Below are 21387 nucleotides of genomic sequence, written 5' to 3'. Positions count from 1 at the left end.
ACACCATATCAGCATTACCAAATGCAGACAAAAACCACACACCGTTCATTATTTAAAGAAAGAAGTTTCTAAAGCTTCCCCAAAAGGACAACGAATTTGAATGATAACATCAAGAATATACTACAGTTTATTGAGTGGTGATTGTTTGTTTAAGGGTCACATCATAATAACCATTTCGCGATACTGAATTTTGTCTTGGGACAAAATATTGTAAGGATGTTTTCCATACATACCTAAAATAAGCTGTTGCACCAGGCATTCCCAGTGCTCCTAGAAAGTAGGTCACTGACGAACCGGACGTTTTGATGTCGTTGCGAAGCTCGTCTTGCTAATAGTCAAGTGCTCATTTGCCACAGGATATCCTGTTGGACGCTTGGGATAAGTGATTTGCGTTTTTGTTATTCAGATAGGCATGGTGGTATTGTTAAATTTATTTACAATGGTAAAAGAGATATGCGTCGATAAAAATTACATACTACGCGTTTTTTAAAAGTTAAAGGTTCTGGTCACAGCGATACTAATAGTTATAAACTTTAACTGTAGATTTTGTTTCTCGGGTTTCCTATAGATACCCTCCCATAGATATCTGTATACAGGTAAGTAGTATTGATATGTGGGACCTGAGGAAGTACTCTACAGAATCGGAGCAAAAGAAGGCATGATAATTGTGTCATTTTTCTCATGCGCCACATGATCAAGGAAGAACAAAGGACTAGCTACACGCTTATAGACATGTTGGGTAAAGTACATTGTGCTTTTGATATAGAAAGCTCAAGTCAAGGTGCCACAAAAAGGTATACGCGGCGGAGCTAGACCTCCCAAGTTCACGGGAGATCATCTACGAGTATTAATAACAAAGAGCTGTCCATCCGAAAGATACAAAATTGCTGTTTGTAACCTTTCGGACACCTAAAACGACCTTCCAAGACCCTGTAAGAAGGCCCAACGGTAACCTGAGATTTCGATTGCTATTTACTCTTCAATCAAACAGTAGCAGCGTCGACATACATCATGTATTCTGGAAAAGCTGAATAAACAGAGCTATGTATGAAAACATGTATACGCTACATATCATACTGTCTCATATACTGCGAATAAAGCAAAAAGAATGCTGATTGGAGACGTCATTTCAATCGCGAGGCTGAAGTTCTATTTTGAGCTTTTATACATCTCACCCTGAAATTAGAAAACTTACCGTTTCCCTTAGATTCTGCATGAATTGTGCAACTTGAACTAATTAAAAAAAAAGCTTCTTGACAGTTTCATGCAGCACCGTGATCAACCAAGAAAAAAGTACAGATACTTAACAAATGATGGCCTCTGCTTTGGCACAAATAAAAAATAGATCAAATGTTTTTGGATTTTTAAGTCTTGAAAGGAAATTTTGATAAACAAATACTAATCTGCACAAACGCTACCGAATATGTTTTTTTTTCCGCTATACAATCCATTATGTAGAATGGATATGATATTATCATTTTAATAAATAGGTATCAATTTACAGATCGGCAACCTTGACAACTTGCTTGCCAAAGTTGTCACCACGCAGCACATCAACCAAAGCCTGAGGGGTCTGTTCAATGCCGTTTGCGACGGTCTCACGATACTTGATCTTGCCTTCCAACAGCCACTTGGTCATATCCTTGCGGAAAGGCTCCTTCATCTCCACGGAGTCACCGACAATGAATCCTTCGATACGCAAACGCTTGGCAACAACCTGCATCAAGTTATGAATACCTTCGGGCTTTTCACGGTTGTATTGCGCGATCATACCACATCCAACAATTCTATACAATGACACGCGTTTAATCATGACTTTGTTCTGATTTTACTCGCTGCCAAAAAGTTAACCACAAAAAAATGTTATCCTACCTACCAAACTGGTTGCAGTTGGTGATGACAGCTTCAAGCATCTGACCACCAACAATTTCAAAGTAGATGTCAATTCCATTAGGGCAGACTTCGCGCAGCTTTTCGGTCAAGTTATCAACCTTCTTGTAATTGAATGCGGCATCGAAACCGATCTCCTTGAGGTAAGCGACCTTGTCATCAAAACCTGCAGAGCCAAAAACGTGCAGACCCAAGGTCTTACCAATCTGGCCGACCAATTGACCAACGGCACCGGAAGCAGCAGAGACGTGAAGTTTCTCCCCCTTCTTGGGAGCACCGAGCTTGAGAGAAGGCTACACGAAATTAGAGTTGAACCACGGGTATAAGAAAATTTTCAAAATTTTACAAGCTTAGCTCTTGCACTAACAGCATTAGAAAATCGTAAGACTCACCCAACGTAAGCGGTCATACCAGGCATGGCAAGGACGCCAACATAGTTGGTAATGGGTATACCGGTTTTCTTTGGCTCGTTGCGGACAGCAAAGATACCACAGCCAGTCTTGCTGTAGACGAGATCGCCTTCCTTAAAGTTGGCGTTGTTAGACTTGACAACAACGTTCACGGTGTCGCCAGTCATAGGCTTGCCAAGAGGGAAAGCAGGCGAGTACGACTTGATGGAGGCGTCTCTCATACGGCCACGCATGTAAGGATCGACGGAGAGCGAGAGAAGCTTGAGAATGAACTGGCCTTCCTCCAAAGGAGCATCGAGGTCGATGGTGGAGTCTTTTACGGTGATGTGTTCACCTGGGACGGGGTAGGTGGTAGGGATCTTGGAGAAAATAGCTTGTTTGTTGGAGGGTAGCAGGCATGGTGTATTGTCGTGTGTGTGTGTACGTGAGTGATGCAACTGGGAAGAGAGCTGTTGGGAGAAGCAGAAGGTCAATTAGCGCAAAGGGGCGCAGGCCCTAATTGACTCTGTCAAGGAGGGTGAGTGTTCGTCTCCCCTCGCTGTGGTCCTGGTGTGTATCATCACTTCGCGGAAATAATGCTATGACAAAAATTTTGCATGGCCCTCCCTGGTGCTCTTGATTGGCGGTGGTTGGGGAGATTGAGCATGGCTACATGAGGACAGTTTGTAAACGTGTTTAAGTGACGCGAAAAGGTCGGAGAACAAATCGTGACGCGTCGGGATCGCGGCATATTGATTGGTTCCTCGATTAGTGACAACTTCAATGGGTTTATGTCCGTGCATGAAGTGTTTGTTCTTTACAAAAGAGCACGTCATATCATAGCTGAACACATTAGAAGACTCTTTGGGCCATCAAAGAATACTCAAGCTTAATTATGGAAGTGAATAAATACTCTGCTATTTGGTGCCTTGGAAATATCTTCACCATTACAATATCTTTGAAGCATTGTTTGGCAATAATACAGCGCGTTGATGTTTTTCAAAACAAATGAGTATAAACAAGTCTATAACCGTCTTCACATTTGCTATCGTACAAGTCGGCTCTTTTCTAAAGAATCGATGAACACACACGGATAGTAGAGGGATCTGGCCATCCAAGCAGGTACGTGTATGATTAAAAAAGCTTCCGATCATCCCCTTAGTTCAGTATTATATGTTATATGTCCCTCACAAGTCATTCGCATATGGTTAGCCCGAAGCGTCTGTCTTTGTATATTACATACAGACGATCAAGGTGATGTGTATAAAATCTATTTAATTGTGTGATTGATAGAAGTGACAATGACGATATCATAATAAAAACAAAACACACCAAGCCTACAGTTTGACGGTTTACGATTCAGGGTGGACAAACGAAATACACAGGGAAGAGAAGGAGGAAATGAAGAATTGGGAGAATTGTCTAAATAAGAATTGGGGATGGGAATGATTAATGCGAAATTTACTGCTAAACAAATCCAAAAGGGCGATTGTCATACTCCGTACAGAACGTCTAAAAAGGGGCTTTCAGTCTGGGTCGGCTAGAACATCTTGTGTATCAACTATTAATTTGTGCCCTTAACTCTGCATGGTAGCCGTTCTCCTTTGTGTTTGCATTTGAAAAAAAAACCCCCCATTAATAGATCTTCATCCATAACACTTTCCTATGAGACATGTTATCGATAAAATGTTATACTGTCGGTAGGTTACATGTATGGGACGATGATTTTGATGATATTATTAATGCATTAAGATAGGAAAGACAAAAGGGTAAACGAAAAGAGGAACGTTATGATGGTGAGTGCGTGTTAAAATGTGCTTGCGTTATAGTAACCCTTTTAGGTAGGTGTAGGATTGCGACTTGTCGGCGCTAATGATTGTGATTGTACTTGTAGTTGTGATTGTGATTGCTGCTGTTGTTGTGTCGAGGAGGGGTTTTCGGGTTGATGTAATTCAGTAAGCATGGCTATCATGGATGGATTGATAGCAATACTCTTTGTACAGTCGTTTGTTTTGTAGATGCCGACTAGACGATCAGCCAATTCAAACATATTGTTTCTTAAGCTGATAATGACGAATTGTGCGTTTTTGGTGCGTTCGGCAATGTAGCTGGCGACGATAGAGACGTTACGGAAATCCAAGGCAGCATCAATTTCATCCATGACATAAAGAGGTGTAGGTTTGAAATGATGCAATGCAAATACAAGTGCAAGAGAGCTGAGAGTCTACATTATAGCAATTTGTGGCATGAATCGTCGAGCACCTGTACTCACCGCTTTTTTCGCTCTTATTAAAACGTTACCTTTTCACCACCGGAAAGATTTGAAATGTTCTTCCAGCTCTTCTTGGGTGGCATGACACTGAAAACGATGCCTTCTGAAAATGGATCCAAACTATCGACAAGCTCTAACTCTGCGTTACCACCCATCGTGATCATCTGCCAAAAACGAAGCGTGTATGAGTTGACTGTGCTTTTATCACTTGTACATAGTTTATGAATAGTGAAGCACAACAATAATTTTACCTGATACATCTCTTTGAGCTTTTGCGAAATAATGTTGAATCCTTGCATGAATTCATCCAATCGTTGCTTGCGCAGACTTTCTGCCTCGTTTTTAACTTCATCGCGTTTGCTTGTAACGTCGTTTAATTCCTCTACACGTCCATTATATTCCTCTTCACGTCGTCGATATTCTTCCAATACCGATAAATTTGGCTTTGCATTTTCAACAAGTGCTATGTAGCAGAAGAAAAAGAATGAGCATTCAGACCATTCATGTACTTCATTTGCTTCGCATACTGCTTAATATTTTCTAACAAACCTTCAATCTCAGCAATATCCGTCTTTATTGCCTGCACAGACTTTTGCAATTCTTTAACCGTCTCATCATCGAACTCTGGTAAGTGAAGTTCTTCCTCGCTTTGGTCTCTGGATAAAGATTTCAGTGCGTGGTATTAGCAAATCTGGAATATTGCAACGTATATAGACGTTATTTTGACAAAATCTTTATGTCCTTACTTGTAATTATGCAGAGACAGTTTAGTACGTTGCTCATTCCAATGTACAACCTTGCGCTGGTTATCGGCCAAACTTCTTTGATAGTTTTCGAGCTTGTTCTTGATTTCAATTTCGGATTTTCGGAGCTCGTTGATTTGCTTTGTTTTATCATCCAGATCATTCTTAAGTTTGTCGATTTCCTTCTTCTTCTTCTCTATATCCTAGATGAAAGAAAAACAGTCGATGTAAAGTTGAGTATTGAGATGTCAATTGCTTCATTAATCTGAAGCAACAACATATATCGGCTGCAGCACTGATTGCGATGTACCTTGTTCAATTCCTCGACTTGCTTTATTATGCCAGCTGCTTCCTTTGCTTTTTGTGCCGATTCTGCTTCAAGCTTCTTGATATCTTGGTCAATTTTTCCATCTTCTTGTTCGTATTTCTTGATAGATGATTCGAGCTTGACAACATCCTTTTCAGCTTTGGCCTTGGCAACCATTGCCTTGGTGATTCTGCTGTTGAGATTCTCGATTCGCTTGTTGACGTCATCCACAACGATCTTTTGCAGTCGTAAATCCATACCACCTGCATCCATGATTTCTTCTTGCAGCGATTGGATTTGTTCATCAATCTCTGCAGGCTTCTCCTCCAATTCTGCCATATCATTTTCCAGCTTTTCAATCTCGTGTCCAATTTCGCTGTGTCGTTTGACATCTTCAGGGCTTGGTTCCATTTGCGTTCTAAAAGACAATCAGAGAAAGAGAAGAAAAGTATTATTTTCACCTGTTTTATCAAAATCACTCTTCGAAAAGTTTGCACTTACTTTAATGTGTCACGACGAGTTCGTGCGTCCTCCAGCTGCCGATCCAAACTGTCCATATCCATCTGCAGCTTCTCCAACGTCATTTCTTTGCGAGGCAAACTTTCTTTCTTGGATCGTAGCGCCAACTCAGATGCACGCTTCTCTTCGACAATGTTACGCAGCTCCTCTTCAAGCTTGTATTGTTCGCGCTCCAGCTTGGCAACGGTATCAGCGCTCACTTCGTCATCCTTGAAACTTGAACCCATAGCACCACGGAGCTGCCTGTTACCACCACCGGTCATGGCACCTGATTTTTCAATCAGTTTGCCATCCAACGTTACCACCCGCCATCGCTCGCGACCATAAGCAATGCGATTGGCTTGTTTCAAGTTGTCTGCTACTAAGGTATCACGGAGAACACTGTAAAACGCAGGCGAAAATCGGTCGTGTTTGGGCCGGATTAGGTCAAACAGTCGAGGTACATTTTCAGGAGTATTGATTGACCGGGTGTCTTGACGTCCAAGCTTGTCGAGAATGGTAAACACGGCTCGGCCGAGATTGTTTTTGCGCAGATATTCAATGCATGCCTGACCGGCCTCAACCGTTTCTACGACAATATTGTCCAGCGCCGGGCATGCTGTTGAAACAGCTACGTCGTACTTGTCATCGATGACGCCCAGGTTGCCTAAACGATCCTACGGGTGGCACATAATAATTTTAGCTTTAGTCTGTTCGCTCTTCGTTGTAAGCCGAGGGGTTTGTCGAGATACCAGAAAATAATACACGTACGTAAATACCCTTGATGCGTCCAGAATCGCGCATACGGAGGAGGCTATCAAAGACTTTACCACGACTTTGAGATTGTTGCAGTGAGGCTTTGGCGTCATCAGCCTTCTGTCTAGCAAGGCTTAATTCTTTTCTGCAGTTGCCTTCACGCTCATCTACATCCTACATAGAATTGAATACAGTTAAAATTGGTCCACAGAAATATGATACGTTCAATAAGCATATTATAGCTACTTGCCCTGAGATTTTGATCTAACTCTTCGGTTTCCTTTCGAAGACTTTCAATATGCTTTGGTAAGGACTCACTCTCGGCATGCTACTCAAAAAATCAATGGTTTGAATATATATGTGTAAGCGAGAAACCAGCAGATACGGATGCAGTAAAAGTACAAGTAAACATACCTTGGAAGAACGCGTTTTTTCTATCCTATCGACTTGAGCTTCAGCGTCCTGAACTGCTTTTGTACCAGATGACATTTTCTCCTCTAGGATTTCTTTTTCTGATTTGCGAACATCGATATCTTTCTTCTTCTTGTTGATCTTTTCTGTCCAAGGAGCCCGCTCCTTTTGGAGTTCTTCAATTTGAGCCTTGTATTCATCTGTTTTCCCGGTCAGTTCACGATTGATTTCCTCCATCTTGGCTTCTTCACGTTTGAGCTGCTTTTCCAATTCTTTGAGATCCTTTCGCTTTTTCACTAGCTCGTCGCCGTTCTTTTTAATAGCATCGCGTGCAGCAATACGAGCTTCTTGATCCTAAGCAGTGGTATTAAAGAATGAATGTATCTGTATATAAGTGATTGATGCACTCTAGGGATAATATCTCTGTGCAATCCCGGTAGTTCAAATTCTTTTTACCTTTTCCAGAGCCGCTTTGGACTTTTCATTCTTGTTAACCAAATGATCTCGGCGCTCACGGAGTTGGACTTCATCCTTTTCAAACTTGCTCTGCTTCTTTTTGACTTGAGACATCTGTACAGAGAGGGCCTAATAATGTATATACACACATATACACAAAGTATAAGTATAATCTATTTGCTATCTAATCAGGCGAGTTTCCCAAATGGACTTACGTCATATTCTTTAACCGCTCCTTGGTAGCGAGTAGACATTTCTGTTTGTTCTTTTTCAATATCAACATGACTGACTTTTTCTTCTTCTAATTTTCGTTTAAGCTCGTCCTGTAAAAAAAAGCATCAGTTAACGTATTCTACTGACATACACATCCTGAACACTGTAAAGCACAAAGTTATGATACAAAAAATCACATACCACAGCCGTGTTTGCCACTGAAATGTTATCCTTTGCTTCATAGATATAGACTTGGTACAATTCGTTCTTTTTCCGTGCGAGTTCGTTTTCGTTTTCTAGAAACATTTCTGCTTCGCATTTCTTGCCCTATTTTTTTGTGTTTCCCGCATTAAATTTGGAAGCAGGTAATAGGATCAACCAATTAAAGGTCATAGACAACTTTCACTAACTATGATTTTCACTAATACCAACCTCCAAACTGTCTTTTTCCTTTCCAACATAACGTGCTCGGTTTAATTTTTCGACTCGATCTTCATTCAACTCTTCCAGTCGCTTATTTGCAGATTCAATGGGTTCTTTATATTTCGAAGTGCCGATAATATCTTCCAGGTATTCCAGCAGACCATCGTCATTGTCGTCCTTGGCTTTTGGTTTCATCAAAGCAATCGATTCAACTTCACCCTTTGTTTTTTTCCAATAAGCAAAAACATTAATGAATAACAAACCCCCCCCTCTTCTTGTTTCGTTTAAAGCTTACTTGTAGGATCAGAAAACGTTTATGATCCAAATCAATACCCCGTTTTCTTAGTAATGTTGTCACTTCGGTATACGAGCTCGTTTTTTCGTTAATGTGGTATTTGCTAGAGTTGTTTCGATACGCATGTCGAGAGATCATCAATCGCGAGTTTGGCACCTTTTCGAATTCAGTAGGAGTGTTCTAATAATAATAAAGAAGATATAGCCACAAAATCCACACCGTATTGGATTAGTAACACAAATCATTCTGTGAGTCTTTTAATGGACTGCATAAGACTTACGCCGTCAATGATTTCTTGAAAATGGATTTCAACAGAACAGCTGGCAAGGTTTGGATACTTTGCAGAATTGTGGATCAATTCAGATAGCTTGCCCTGTCGCATCTTGTTTGCACGATAACCAAAGACGAACAACAGAGCATCAATCACATTAGATTTACCAGAGCCGTTAGGTCCTACAACTGTTGCAACGTTCATGTATCAATTAGTCTATTTTCAGATGCAACATACTATCTAGCCGGGTAATATTAGATTGCGTGCGGGTAATGATTAACGTACTCGCACTGAAAGACTAGTTATTTATCATATTATTAGTACTTTTTAAGAAATCTATTCCCAAAAGTAGTTTGTATGCAACAAACAGCCCCGCCACGACCGAACTAGCAAACCATGACATACCTTTTGGAAAGGACCAATAACTTGTCGACCAGCGTACGATTTGAAATTGTTGAGCACCATTTTGGTAATAACGAGTCTAGGTTTACGTTCGGCAGGTTGTGGTGAAGAAGAGGCGTCCATGGGTAGCGGTGGTTGACGTTGAGATTGTTGTTGTTGTTGTTGTTGTTGTTGTGAAGCATGAACATTGGGTGCAAATGTTACTCGAGGTCGCTCGCTCGCTTGTGAACTTGGTGTCAAGCTGGAAGGACGCGGTTTCTTTGCCGGTGGTCGTTGAGATGCTTCGGGTGACAACGATCTACTATTTTCAGATGCTGTTTGTTGATCGCTCATTGTTGTTACTGTATCTGGTAATGTTGCATCTACTGATGCTTCTGTGGTCGACGTTGTTGCTGGTGTTGCTGCGACTTTAGATTCTATTGAAGTTTCTACCACTGTTTTGTCTTGTTCTTCTTCTATTTCTTCTTTCACAGTGACTGAATCCACATCTTCGGATTCATTGTCTTGAGTGACATGACGCTTTTTTCGTGGCGGTTGTGTCATTTATCGACTTTGGAGTATTTATATGTGGGTGCGGAAAGAATAAGAATACATGTATCAAGCGGACGCGCTATGTACCATTTCAGTAACTCCGCCCAGTCCAATCGCGTGCAGCAAGCAAAAACGCGTTTCTTTTTGAGTACATTATCTTTTCAGACTATGAAAAGTAGTTACAATAAGTTTACAAAGGATCAAAAAATGAATACCAAAACAATCATGTATAAAATGGCGGCAGTTGTGAAGCTCGAATTTCTGAAGAAAATCGTGGTGGTGGTGGATCACGGGATGACGACGCGTATGAATTTGTACTGGTGCTGAAAAGGCTACTATGTTGATTAAAAGCAGGAGGTGGCGTAGTTGGTGTTCCTGGTGGCGTTTCTGCTAGATCAAACTCGGGTGATGCAGATGTAGGACTCTTATCGCATTGATGCTCGCTGCAATCGTCATTGTAGCTGTTCTCCGTCATCGTACCAGCAGTAGCGGCAATCGTAGCGGTGGTAGCAGTACCAGGGTCATGTCGACGCGATGTCGAAGCAGAAGATAGTATTGATGAGCTATCACTTGCTGATCTGTCTTGCTGCTCTTGCTGCAGCTGCTCTTGTTGTGCGAGTGCAATGTGTAGCCCCCGGAAAACTTCGTCGTCAATGTAATATGTCTTGAGCAGCAACTCTGTGAGTTGCACTCGCCGTTGCAGTTGCTCAATCTTTTGTATTGCGTCATCCAAAGTAGTAGACTGTGATTGATAATTGCTGTTCCTGTGAGAAAGGGCTACAAATGTACCGAAGCTGGGCTTTTCGCTGATTTGATGATGCTGATCATACGGCACCTTTAAGGTACTGTTGTTCTTTTGCTTTTGATGCTCTATATCTTGTGCTGTCGTCATTGCTCGTTGCTCCTTTAAATCATCTTTTTTATTCTGCTGCTGTTGATGCTTCTGTCGTCGTTTAAGCCAGCGTCGACGTCGATAGTTGCTGCTAGTCATTACAATATCGTGCCAATCGGCTTCTTGGCTGGTCAGAACCCGCTTGTCAACCGGGTTAATAAATGGAATGTTGCCAGCTGCTGCAACGCCACCGAACTTTTCCCGGAGCCCCCGAAGTAACGAGTTGCGGCTTCTGTCGGTCCATAGAATCCGATGGATGATACCCCAGGGCGAACGAGGCCGAGCGCCAAAAATCCACGAGTTCAGTGTAATCAATAATGCCAACAGACCACCGCAAGGACCGATGCTAGACAAGATGGTATAAATCCTCTGATCGAGCAAGCTCACTGATGTATAACTGGACGGATAAACGTCCAAGAAATTGTTGCCGGTCATATTGAGCGGACGTGGCGTTGCTGAGCGGCCACCTTGCAACGATTGTGTTTTGATAGATGGCGTTGCATTATAAGCATACCAAATACCAAAATTGTTCCATGCGCTTTCTTGAAGATACTGATGGATAGTGATCTGGTAACTAACAGCAGAAGACGTATTGGCTTCCACTGTATAAGTGTTCTCAGACACCAAGTTGTTGCTTTCGTCGTAGAGCCAGTCGTCGAGCGCTGAGGTGTCATAATCGTAGCCGTATTGGGACTTTTTAAAATAATATGCCAGGTTGGGGTCCATGCCAGGCGGATACAGCGTAATGTGAATCAATCCTGGAGTGTCGACATGGTGTGCAGTACCATAGAAGCTGAATTGGATTCTGGACCCATTGTAAAACGGCGCGTTCGGTGTACCGCTTAATTGAAAACTCTTACGTGGATGGAAGAGGTAACAATCAACCGTGCCAGTATAGCCAAAGTAAGGTTGGTGGATACCCATGTCGAGAGGAGAAATATAGTCTAATGAGACACAGTCATCGATCGAGAGTGTTTCCGTCTGACATCCAAGACTTGGATTTGTCCATCCATCAAAGCAGAACCGGATATCTGTAGTTGTTATTGTAGGTGGTATGAGCACAATATTTGGGTGTAGATATATTTTTACCAATCCTTATTTTAAGCTTTATGATAAAAATTTTACTGCTTGTTCTATTGTATTCGATAACTTACCGGGTACGCTTACACTTCGTATTGGCTCTTGGATTGTAAGAGTTGCAACCGAACTATTGGCCACTTGGAAAATAGTGTAAACAAGATATGCCAAGAATATACATGCAAGGATTGTTTTGGACAATATGTGTGCCAAGCCTGTCCACATCGGTTCGCCGGCTCTGCTGACATGTCGTTGGGTTCAATTACATTATATCCTTTCTTTAGTCAATGACAGACATTGAAATAGTATGACCAGAAATAAACAAGCAAAACGAAGCATGTGCGGCAGCCTTTTTTTTTTCTGTTTTTTACCTGGAAGTCCATATAAGACAGCGATAAGATCGTCCTAGCATCACTTTGGCACTATCTCGGTGATACCAAGATACATACGCTACAGTGACAACCACTGCAGCTAAAACACCGACGGCAATGGCCATTTTTGTTTCTATACTGAGTGACGTATTCGAAGAGGATCCGATCTCTGCCATTTGTGCTGGATAATCAAGGTTTGCCGTCCATTCAGTGCCAAGGGACCCATTTTCAAAAGTGTAAAACCTGAGTACATTAATGTCATTGTACCAAAAATATTCAGATACACCTATTATGGTTATCTTTTGTTAGTTTTAAAAGCGAAAACCAAATGTGCAGTGCATGTAGGATTATGCATATACAAGTCTCCAAACAGCTCCAAGCTGCTGTTATTAGAAATACTGAAAGCAAAATGATGCACTATGTTATCCTTACCGAAAGCAACCACCACGTATGCATCGTGAAGCAACTCTGCACACGTGTAAAAGCGCGGTTTCGGAGGGTCTCCGACTGTCTGTTGATCCAATGGTACCCAAGACCATGTAGATGTGTCCAAAGCATTCAGATCGTTTGATGATACGCTGATGTTTTGTAATGTTCGACTAGCGCCGAATCCTAGTGTAGAAAATGATACATTTTGCACACATAAGCATATTTCACGGTCACTGTGGTATTGATAAGTTTCTTTTTTAATTACCTCCACTGATATAGATGTTTTTCCGATCGGGTCCTTCAATACCGAAGAAAACGAAAGAAAACAAAACATTGGGGTCAGGTTAGAATTGTTATAAAGAGAGAGAGAGAGCAGCAAATTGAGAAGAGTGTATGCATGTAGCTGATCCGCGCGCGCGCACGCACTTTATCTCAAAAGCAAATGGTCATGTGACCCGTAGCATGATAAAATATAGTTTTCGCTTACCAAGCACTGCAAAGCCATTGATAATTTGCTGTGGTGAGCTTCCAATCAATGGCTGGAGAGACCACGTGTCTGTATTGGTGTCAAGCAACAGTGCACGATCACACATTGTAGCATTTTGACTGCTGTCATAGTACCCGGTACCATAGTAGCCGTTACCCATGAGATGAACAATGATGCCGTTACTATAGCAGCAACAACAAAAATATAAAATAAAATAACAATAGACATGTGAGTCATTTATCAAGGGGGTAATGTATATGTGGGCCATATTTAAATATGGTACGATACCAGATAGACAAAAATAATCTCTGCTGCTATCATAGGAGGATCTACTTACTCAAGTGCTACGGCTGAATGACCGTAAAGAATGGAATCGGGTTGACCTGGAACAGGCGGGAGTTGAGTGAACATGTTCGTTTCCGGATCATACACCCAATTGTCATTAATTAAGGAAACGCCTTTTTCTATGCCTTCGCGCCCTTGTGTGGCTGCTGACGCCTGATAATAAATATCTTGGCCTCCATAGATGTATATTTTCCCATTAATTGGAGAAAGCGTCGCAGTAAAGTCTTTCCGATTACTTGGCAGCAGCGTAGTAGAAGAATCGCCTCTTCCACCTGTGATTTGAATGGGTAAGGTAGTCCAATTATGAGTATCAAATCGATATTCGTACAATCGTATTGCTGTGGTATGACTATCATGGGTCATTGTAATAGTACTATTGTTGTCATTGATGGACGATGATGGTGTTGTTGTTGCTGCTGCTGCCGTTCCTACACTGGAGGTGTAATTACAGCCGCCGAATAACAACACCCGGTTTTTGTCCGGAAGTAATACAGCTTGGCTATAGGCTGTACTCGGGCTCCAGTTGGGTTGTGGCACATCGGCATAGATGACTTGACCATTGTGTGGATCAAAGGATATGGATGTGAACAGCGTAGATGCACTCGAGTTACGTGTTGCTCCGCCATAGCTATATACCACACCAGCGTGCGAAAAGCTTGCTGAAGCAAAGCGATACGGGATCCTGGCTAGCTGCTCTTCGCTCACGTCGTATTCTCCATGAACAGGATTTGGGAAATGAATCAGGGCGCATAGCAGGATGAATATAGGAAGGAGTAATCGTAGTGATACGCTATTATTATTGTTGCTGCTGCGTATTCTTCGTCGGCGGCGTCCTCGTTGATGTTTCTGCGACTGATGTCCGCATGATGACAAAGATAACTCATATCTGTCGACGTTACTTTTAACATAGGAGGTAACGGAGAATGACGGTAAACGTGTCATTTTGGTTTATCGGGATTATTATTTATATTATAGTGCTGGTAGTAAAAGCAATAATTGAGAAAAGAGAAAAAAAAAGCAATAACGACTTTTGGTTTGGGGTATCTCAAAAAAATGGATATAAAAACGCATATAGTTAGCCAAAAGAGTCAAAGCAGTAAAGAGAAACGCAAGGCGACATGAAATGGAGATATCCTATTTGGAATAAATGAATGCCAAGAGGGGACTGGGAGTATGTAGGAAGGCGAACGATCTAGTTTACTCTCGAACGCTCTCTCTCACTCTCACTTTCCAGAAGCAGTAGTAGCAGATATTCAAAGTGCGAGTTCTTCAAAGACCTTTGCAGAATGCCACTTATTTGTTATATAACCTGGCTCAGTGATTTGCATGCGGTACATAATGGCGTACATGCATGTCTATCGCTTCAGCTGCATCCTACCGCCATTACTACTACTGCTGCTGCTGCTGCTGCTAATACTACTACCAATACTTTTACCCACCTCTGTTTGTACATCGAACAAGATCTTTTGCTGCTTTCCAGGCATCTATGTACGCCCAACAGGTTGATAATGTAATTGCGATAACCCAACATCGGGGCAGCAGCAAGCCTGAAGCACACAAATCCTGCTCTACCATCGTTACTATCAATTGAATTAAAGATGCACTCATGTGCTCTTGTTGCTACTGCTTCTACGTGCTAATATATAACGTTCAATCGGCATTGTCTGCAGTAGTAAAATAGTCCCGTTGTTTTATAATCAAGATTCAGTAAAAGGTTGACACAACCGCCGTGTAATTTAACACTCGATTGTGAGTCTGTCTGACTTGCGGAAACGTCATCGAATTCAGGTATGTATTTGACGCACCACCCCTTGGTCAGTTCAAAACATGAGAGCAAGTAAATGGTCCTTGAGCAACGACTGAGGGAATAAATGCTGGATAATAGAAAAAGAGTAATCTTCTTCACTTTATCCTGATTGCTGGGTGCTACTACTTCCGTTGTGTATAAAACTTCTATGATCATCTGAGGGGGGTAACCATCATTTCTTTGGGAAGCGTAAATATAGAGGTTCACTATTTAGTATTTACCAAACATGTCTCTTTATCTGGATTGAGAAGAAGCCCTTCTTTGAGATTCGTGTTGTTGTTACATGTAATCCATCTCTCTCAATGCATGTATGCAGGCTTATGTGCTGTCAGACAAAAATAATAAACAATTTTACAAGGTCGCGTGACCTTTTGGTAATAATACTTTTCGGTCCAGATGTGAATGTAAGAAGAATCGATGTTTCGTCCTGTGTGCTCGGCTTATGGGATCGTGCAGATCCCCCCTACACATGGATTATGCCCGCGCGCTCTTTGATACCTTTGCCGCCGGAAAAGAAAAAAGACGATGGTGGCAAATCGTCTGAGTGTTGTTCTAGATTCAGACATCTTCGTGCGTGCATATCTGCCTTCATCCCCAAGATTCACACTGTACCTTATTTCAAACTGGTATGAACTGTTTTATTTCATATTTACACAAAACAGCCCAAAACAATGATGATGGATAGAGTGACCCTTATTGTTTACAGTAATAAAACAAGAAGCGAGCATCGATCTAGTATACCCAACAAAAAATCCAGGTCAGCTGGTCGCGTTGTTCCAAAAAAAAAAAAATCAAAGCTCGAGTGCAGGAATTACTACGTACATACTATCTTTCTTAATAGCCATGGCTGAACCATCCCTGGCTCAATTGCTTAAATCGCATCAGCAACAACAATCTGAACGAAAACGCGAAAATGGTATTATTGAAACTTGCGTATAGGTGTCACTCCATCTAAAAAGTCGGTTCTTGTATAGAACAATTACGTAAAGAAGCTGTGGCAACAGTCAATGAGTTAACAGACAGTTTAAATGATCATTTGAATGAAGGGTAATGAGCGACGTTAATGCTTCTATCTTTTTTCTTTTTTTTTTGCTAAGAAACAGCATTGTCCCTTTTTTTTGATAGGGTTTCTGAAGTCTTTTTACGGCAAAAAGAGCTAGAACAAGCGTCGCGTAAGCTGTCGACTCAAACGACAAAATATACCAAACAAACAAAGCAATGGCTGACACTTGTCGATGAATTCAACACTGCTCTCAAGGTATATAAATAAATATAAACTCTTACCTTTTTAATAAAAAGAACTAATGTGTTTTTTTTTCTTTTTGTAGGAACTTGGAGACGTCAAGAATTGGGCCAGTGTCATGGAGAATGATATGCGCACCATCATGACAACACTAGAATTTGTACATCAGGGCGACAGCAGCCAGCAACAACAACAGTAGGACGTCTAAACCAAGGAACCTCCACATTGCATGATATTTACTCATTTTCCATCAAAAAGCATCATAAGTTCAATATTATTATACCACCCATCATCTAGGAGATTGATGAAAACAAAATGATGTGTTCTTGATATTTCTAATGTATGATCTCACGCGTTCTTTGCCACTCACTCTACGACCCTATCAAATACGCTTCGCTTAAGGAGATTACATTTACTGTTCAAATTTACCTGGTTTTCAAACAATACTACGGTTATATGTACTGGCGAAGACACAAACTATTTATAATAGCTTTCTCGAATATCACTTGTAAACATTCTATTGTAGTATGAGGAGCCTGTTGAAACTACTATTGCAATGATTAAAACAATGGGTCACCCTGTCATCGTAAAAGATGTACACGACGACGACGACGACGACAGTCTGTATTCAATGAGACCGTTTTTCAAGTATATCATGTTACACACTTGCAAAGAAATGACTACATATGCTTCTCCTTTCATAATCACTCCTCCTCAACCACCTCGCACCTGTCAGTCTTGTGATCATTTTACTATCACTGCTGCTGCTGCTGCATGATGTATAACCCACACACATACACACTCTCTCTCCCTTTCACTCCCTTAATCCCTTTGTTTCTCTCTCACATTTATCTCAATACATAGGTAGATAATAGATGACATAATCCCCTTTCCTCTCTCCCCCCCTCTCCCTCAAACAGTGCTCCCTCAAGACAACGTGCTGATCGATTGTCAAATCCTTGTATCATACACGTGTCACGTCTTTTATATTATGATGTGCACTGATCTATAGTATCCATGGTGAAACTGTCAGATCAATGGGGGGGGGCATCAACACTTTTATACGTGCGCTACACATCATTATAGTAAATTCGCTTCTCTATCACTATCCCTTTATCCTTTCCCCAAACCGAATGTTTTCGATAATAAAGCTGCTATATTGTTTGTTGCTACTGTAATAATAATAATAATAATAATAATTCTTTTTCTTTACGGATAAGATAAAGTCTTTAAGAAAGAAATAAAAAGAAGAAGAAGACGGGATAAATGAAAAATGTACAATCTACAAAAGGAGTTTTTTTTTCTATACATCGTGAAAAGGCCAGTGTGTGGGGTTAGGTTTGTGGAGAGTTGAGGGGAGGGCAAAATGGGTTTAAAGTTGGTTTGAAGGGGGGGGGTTATGAAGAGAGTAGGAGGAGGATTAAAAACTGTAGTTAGCCGGAATAGAAAGAAGAAAGGAAAAAGTTAAAAAAAAAAGTACACACGGAATAAGTAAAAAAAAAAAAAAAGATCGTTGTCGTCGCTTTGTTGCGGGGTGTCGTTTATAGGATGGATTTTTGTTAGTGATAGGATGAATGGGTTGATTGGTTGGCTGATTGATTGATTCAATGAGAAGGAGGGAAAAGAGGTGACGGACTACATGATGTTGCATTGACAGTATACACCATCGTGCGGTGGAACAGTGCCATTGGGCGTCATCCACTCGTTGCTAGGCGTGTTCCCGAAACTTGTCATGGCAACTGCAGGCATCTGGGGCAGGCCATTGAAGATCTTGTCCGAGCTGGCTGTATTGTTGCTCGTTGGCGTAGTAGCAGCTGTAGAAGTTGCCGTTGTGCTTGTAGTGGTAGTGCTGTTGGCCGTAGCAGTGGTGATGGTCTTGTTGGTAGTAGTAGTGGTAGCTGAAGCGTCCAACGATAGCCTGCTGTACTCAGATTGGCTTTTCCGCGGCTGTTGTTGCTTTTTTTCCTCCATCACCGTTGTGTTGTTCTTTTTATTCTCTTCTTCCCGTTTTCGTGTTTCCCATAGCTGCAGATTCTGCTGCATTGATTCGACAGTGAACGTCATTTCTAATAGAAGATTGACCCCCCGGGGGACAAACATAAGCATGAATTTCTCACACGGTTCTGTGTAATGCTACCTCCCTCGTCCATTTACAGCTCACCCCAGGGTTGGTTGGGAGGGAAGGGGGGGGGGAAAGAAAGAAAGAATGACTTACCATGTGTAACGTTGGAAACGCTTTCAAATAGACTAGCAGCAACAAACTGGATAAATCCAATCTGCATATCCTCCAAGACCATCTTGTCTCGATCATTCATGGGTTGGACAGGCATGCCCAGTTTGCGTTCGAGATCGCCTTGACACATGAACTCTTGGGCTAGCAGCTCAGCCCACTTGACCGCGCGTCGAAAGGGCCGTGTCTGGGTGAAGGAGAGAAAGACAGGAGACCGTGTATGTTTAGAGTGAGTGTGGGGGAAAATAACGACGGGAAGGGACCCGCATACACACGTACACACACACACACAATGAATCACAACCCACAGTCGTCCCCTTTTTGTGTGACAATTCAACATACCACGTTACTGATATCGGCACATTTGATAAGCGCACTACAAAGCAGCATACGTTCCTCCTCGCGAGCAGAATCACTTAAAGCACTGAGATTCCGTAACCGTGCTGCCTGACCCTTGATCCTCGTAACATAGTCATTGTGGAGTGACATGTCCGTAGCCAATATACTAGCCACTACCGTCTTGCGAAACGCTAAACCAGAATGAGGTGAGTTTTTAAACTTTTTTTTTTCTTGGCATATAAACAAATGACACACAACTGTGTGCTACTATCAACCTTCTTTTTTGTGCACTCAAAGAAGCTTATTCTCCCCCTCCACTCCCATTACACACACAAATAAGACCTCCTACCTTGAAAATCCTCGGTGGATCCCAAGCACTCATCAATCTTGTGTTTCTTTATAATCTGGAACAGCGTCATGGAATGGAAACTCTCGAGAACCGACCGATCATTGTAGAGCAATGCAAGGGGGGTCGCGGAATTGATCTACAACACACAGTTCATTTCATGTTCTTTTGTGATGATAATATAAAGAAACAAAAAGGGGAGGTGGAGGGGGGGGGGGCACGTCGTTTCACTTCTCACGCGGCGGCTGAGGCTTTACCATAAACATATTATTGACACCCGGATGGGCAGCGTCGTGACCTAATGCTGCAATCAACAGTGCAAACACATCGGTGGGCCGCAAGAGGTCCTGTGGTCGCGTCACATTGCCAGGAAACGGCAGGACCCCGAGCTTGCACAGAAAGTGGTACAAGCTCTGTAGAACGTCAACCGCGTGGGCAAAATTGTGGTATGCGTTGCCGTTGTGATATGAAACAGATAATTCAAAGATGAAATCGTAGAGTTGGGCTGTTGTAGGATTATACAAAAAAAAAGTGGTTTTCATTTCATTGTCAAGATCTGTTTGCTTCTTCTCTCTCTCTCTCTCTGCCCTACTGAAGTCTCAAACTTACTTTGGTTGACTGATATGTGTGACAGTTCCGGGCAGGTCAAGGCTTGTTCGAATATGAGATAAGAGCAATGGATCAAATCGTCGTGATCGACGTCAAACGGACAGAAATCCCAACTAGCAATTTTGCGCCGTAGGAATGTTGCGCGATGGCTTTGGGGGGGGGGGAAAACACAAAATGTGGGATTATTATTAGGGTCACTTTCCACTGAATGATCGGTTGGTTCGTTAGTTACCTTGACAATGGTGCAAGTGATCGTTTGTTGGAAATCGGTGGGGCGTAGATATCCATCATGGCTTTAACAAGTCTAATCCAATTGGGAAATTAAAGATCGTTATTTGTTTGTGCGTGTGTGCATGAGTTGTGCGAAACAGAGCAGCGCGTGGCAATTCCCAACCCGAGACAACAAAGAAAAGAAAAAGCTTACGCAGAGTCCTTTGCAGCCGTGTTCTTGATACGATGTTGTAGTCCTCCGCCATCGCAATTTGCTGTGGCTCCTGATGCTGCTGGCAGCACAACCGACTGGCTGTGGTGTACTTTCTAGAATAGACGCACACACACACAAAAGATGTCAGTCTTTCCAGTAGCATCATCTTCTTCTTCTTCTTTTTCTTTGTTCATATGTGTATATATACCAGAAACAACGTCTTGACCACATCCACACGCAGGGGCTTCAGCAGGTATTCTGCTGCACCTGCATTGATGCATCCGAGCATAAACCCATAATCTTCAATGGACGAGCATACTGTAGAAAGCAAAGGAAAAGAAAAACAAAAGAATAGACGGGGTCGGTCAAAATTTCAACGAAACAATGAGGGAGGGGAGGGAAGCAGCAGGAGGAGTTGTGGTGTAAGAGAAAACATATATGGATAATAAAGATGACGATGGTAAAGGGGGGGGCAAGGAGAAAGAAAGAAAGAGAGAGAGAGAGAGAGAGAGAGAGAGAGAGAGAGAGAGAGAGAGAGGGCAAGTTATAGGAGGTGCTTTGTACGTGTATGAGGTGGTGTGCATGGTAGAGTAAGAAAAAAAAAAAAGAGATGGTTGCGTACCGGCAATGGTGACATGATGATTCAGCAGATCGGCGGCCATGCTGGCGACCACGTTTTGGCCGCTCGTGTCGTCGTCAATGTCGATCAGGCATAAGGTTGGTTGTTGTTGATATTGTATTTGCTTTACTGCATCTGCAGGATTTGATTGTATGTACACTGTTTTTCCCAATGTCGTTGGTTTATATCGTTGCGCGAGGTGGGGGTTGGGTTGAATGTCGAGGTTTTGTTCATAAGAAGAAGAAGAAGAAGAAGAAGAAGAAGAAGCAACATTCAATAGCTTTGATACTTTGTTTGTGTGGTTATTGAAAT

At 42.0% G+C, this 21387-nt stretch overlaps 6 protein-coding genes across 6 annotated transcripts; 1 reads left to right on the top strand and 5 right to left on the bottom strand.

The window, feature by feature from the left end:
• Positions 1-1498: 1498 nt before the first annotated feature.
• Positions 1499-3246, bottom strand: BDB00DRAFT_792865 (uncharacterized protein; the record flags this gene model as incomplete). Its single annotated transcript, XM_053121164.1, has 5 exons — positions 1499-1787; positions 1873-2183; positions 2237-2252; positions 2283-2673; positions 3231-3246. 5 exons carry the CDS (start codon positions 3244-3246, stop codon positions 1499-1501), a joined length of 1023 nt encoding a protein of 340 aa, XP_052973449.1.
• Positions 3247-3972: 726 nt separating this feature from the next.
• On the bottom strand, positions 3973-4870 carry BDB00DRAFT_147738 (RecF/RecN/SMC N terminal domain-containing protein). The gene is made up of 3 exons (XM_053116242.1): positions 4803-4870; positions 4581-4715; positions 3973-4495 (listed from the first exon to the last, which is right to left on the bottom strand). Exon 3 carries the CDS (start codon positions 4438-4440, stop codon positions 4117-4119), a length of 324 nt encoding a protein of 107 aa, XP_052973448.1. The 5' UTR covers positions 4441-4495; positions 4581-4715; positions 4803-4870; the 3' UTR covers positions 3973-4116.
• Positions 4569-9389, bottom strand: BDB00DRAFT_774953 (uncharacterized protein; the record flags this gene model as incomplete). The annotated part of the gene is made up of 15 exons (XM_053120189.1): positions 4569-4715; positions 4803-5014; positions 5101-5207; positions 5298-5497; positions 5605-6019; positions 6103-6776; positions 6871-7017; positions 7324-7620; positions 7723-7851; positions 7938-8045; positions 8137-8262; positions 8368-8577; positions 8654-8833; positions 8934-9112; positions 9359-9389. The coding sequence occupies 15 exons, from the start codon at positions 9387-9389 to the stop codon at positions 4569-4571; spliced, it is 3162 nt and encodes a 1053-aa protein (XP_052973447.1).
• A 691-nt stretch (positions 9390-10080) lies between these two features.
• On the bottom strand, positions 10081-14400 carry BDB00DRAFT_878857 (uncharacterized protein; the record flags this gene model as incomplete). The annotated part of the gene is made up of 7 exons (XM_053127789.1): positions 10081-11780; positions 11904-12067; positions 12198-12483; positions 12630-12809; positions 12892-12924; positions 13114-13295; positions 13451-14400. 7 exons carry the CDS (start codon positions 14398-14400, stop codon positions 10081-10083), a joined length of 3495 nt encoding a protein of 1164 aa, XP_052973446.1.
• Positions 14401-16091: 1691 nt separating this feature from the next.
• BDB00DRAFT_855685 (biogenesis of lysosome-related organelles complex-1 subunit 1) lies at positions 16092-17152 on the top strand. The gene is made up of 4 exons (XM_053125742.1): positions 16092-16181; positions 16240-16312; positions 16391-16523; positions 16594-17152. Exons 1-4 carry the CDS (start codon positions 16109-16111, stop codon positions 16705-16707), a joined length of 393 nt encoding a protein of 130 aa, XP_052973445.1. The 5' UTR covers positions 16092-16108; the 3' UTR covers positions 16708-17152.
• A 531-nt stretch (positions 17153-17683) lies between these two features.
• Positions 17684-20970, bottom strand: BDB00DRAFT_855679 (uncharacterized protein). Its single transcript, XM_053125741.1, has 9 exons — positions 20665-20970; positions 20457-20569; positions 20265-20336; positions 20033-20181; positions 19681-19928; positions 19427-19562; positions 19081-19268; positions 18724-18925; positions 17684-18574 (listed from the first exon to the last, which is right to left on the bottom strand). The coding sequence occupies exons 1-9, from the start codon at positions 20743-20745 to the stop codon at positions 18144-18146; spliced, it is 1620 nt and encodes a 539-aa protein (XP_052973444.1). The 5' UTR covers positions 20746-20970; the 3' UTR covers positions 17684-18143.
• Between the last annotated feature and the right edge of the window lie 417 nt (positions 20971-21387).

The sequence above is a fragment of the Zychaea mexicana genome, assembly GCF_025766255.1.
Source record: "Zychaea mexicana strain RSA 1403 chromosome Unknown BDB00scaffold_150, whole genome shotgun sequence".
Classification (NCBI taxonomy): domain Eukaryota; kingdom Fungi; phylum Mucoromycota; class Mucoromycetes; order Mucorales; family Lichtheimiaceae; genus Zychaea; species Zychaea mexicana.
The sequence above is the reverse complement of the archived record's forward strand: the minus strand, read 5'-3'. Positions and strand labels throughout refer to the sequence as shown.

Bases quoted from the DNA above. Each gene is read 5' to 3' on its own strand.
- BDB00DRAFT_855679 (XM_053125741.1), bottom strand. From the start codon at position 20,745: ATGCTCGGATGCATCAATGCAGGTGCAGCAGAATACCTGCTGAAGCCC. The intron at 19,929-20,032 runs GTAAGTTTGAGA...ATCCTACAACAG, and splicing joins ACACATATCAGTCAACCAAA to CCCAACTCTACGATTTCATC. The intron at 18,575-18,723 runs GTAAGTCATTCT...ATCTTCTATTAG, and splicing joins CGTTTCCAACGTTACACATG to AAATGACGTTCACTGTCGAA.
- BDB00DRAFT_147738 (XM_053116242.1), bottom strand. From the start codon at position 4,440: ATGGATGAAATTGATGCTGCCTTGGATTTCCGTAACGTCTCTATCGTC.
- BDB00DRAFT_855685 (XM_053125742.1), top strand. From the start codon at position 16,109: ATGGCTGAACCATCCCTGGCTCAATTGCTTAAATCGCATCAGCAACAA. The intron at 16,313-16,390 runs GTAATGAGCGAC...TTTTTTTGATAG, and splicing joins AATGATCATTTGAATGAAGG to GGTTTCTGAAGTCTTTTTAC. The intron at 16,524-16,593 runs GTATATAAATAA...TTCTTTTTGTAG, and splicing joins AATTCAACACTGCTCTCAAG to GAACTTGGAGACGTCAAGAA.